Source organism: Carlito syrichta, unplaced genomic scaffold, assembly GCF_000164805.1.
Source record: "Carlito syrichta isolate Samal-C Ts95f unplaced genomic scaffold, Tarsius_syrichta-2.0.1 Scaffold305263, whole genome shotgun sequence".
In the NCBI taxonomy this organism is placed as follows: domain Eukaryota; kingdom Metazoa; phylum Chordata; class Mammalia; order Primates; family Tarsiidae; genus Carlito; species Carlito syrichta.
In genome coordinates, this window is record NW_007249359.1 from 718,294 (window position 1) to 718,971 (window position 678).

At 64.0% G+C, this 678-nt stretch overlaps 1 protein-coding gene across 1 annotated transcript in view; it reads right to left on the reverse strand.

Moving 5' to 3' along the window:
* The window catches only part of TMEFF2 (transmembrane protein with EGF like and two follistatin like domains 2), a gene marked incomplete at its 5' end in the record, with an annotated part of 250,373 nt that extends 249,698 nt beyond the window's left edge, over positions 1-675 (reverse strand). The window contains one exon of the mRNA XM_008061457.2: positions 606-675. Within this exon, the coding sequence (XP_008059648.2) occupies positions 606-675 (70 nt within the window). The remainder of the gene's footprint in view (positions 1-605) is intronic.
* Positions 676-678: the final 3 nt, after the last annotated feature.

A 678-nucleotide genomic window follows, 5' to 3' on the forward strand; every position in this document is an offset into this window, starting at 1 on the left:
AGAGAGAGAGAGAGAGAGAGAGAGAGAGAGAGAGAGAGAGAGAGAGAGCGAGCGAGCTAGAGAGAGCGGAGGAGCGAGAATCTGATTCTCAGGAAGCCCAGGTCTGTGGGATCTGTGTGACCCGTCTTGAACGGGAGACCAGCGCACCCTCCAGGCACCATCGCCAGGAACCCGCGATTCCCCCGCAGTCACCATTTGATGTATGGCTTTCTCGCCCGTTCTTTCGCCTGAAGTTAATTCCTCCTCATCCCAGCCTGACTTTTTCCCCGGACGACGAGAAAGGTTCTACTTTAGTGTGTCCCCCTGGACTGGGGCTCTGATCTGTGAGCCCAGGAAAGCACCCCGTGTTCTAGTTCTCCAAATGCTCGAGCTTCGGGGAAAGTGCCGGCGGGCGAAGGTCCCCACACCTGCACTCTCTGCCCGCCCCAGAGCCCCCGCCCCGGGCCTGGAGCAGCTCCCCGCGTTTCTCTGGACGGAGGTGGGCGGTCTCAGGACTTCGGGGCAGGAGCCCGAGAGGGGCTGGGAGCCGCGCTCGGGCGGGCTGGCCCGTGCCGGACACGCTCGTTGCGGCGGGTCTGAGGGTCGGGGCCGGGCGCCGGACTTACCGGAGCAGTTCCAGCCGGTGGGCGTTTGGCAGTCACTTAAGGAGGTAGGGAAGGCGGCGAGCCGGACCGGGCG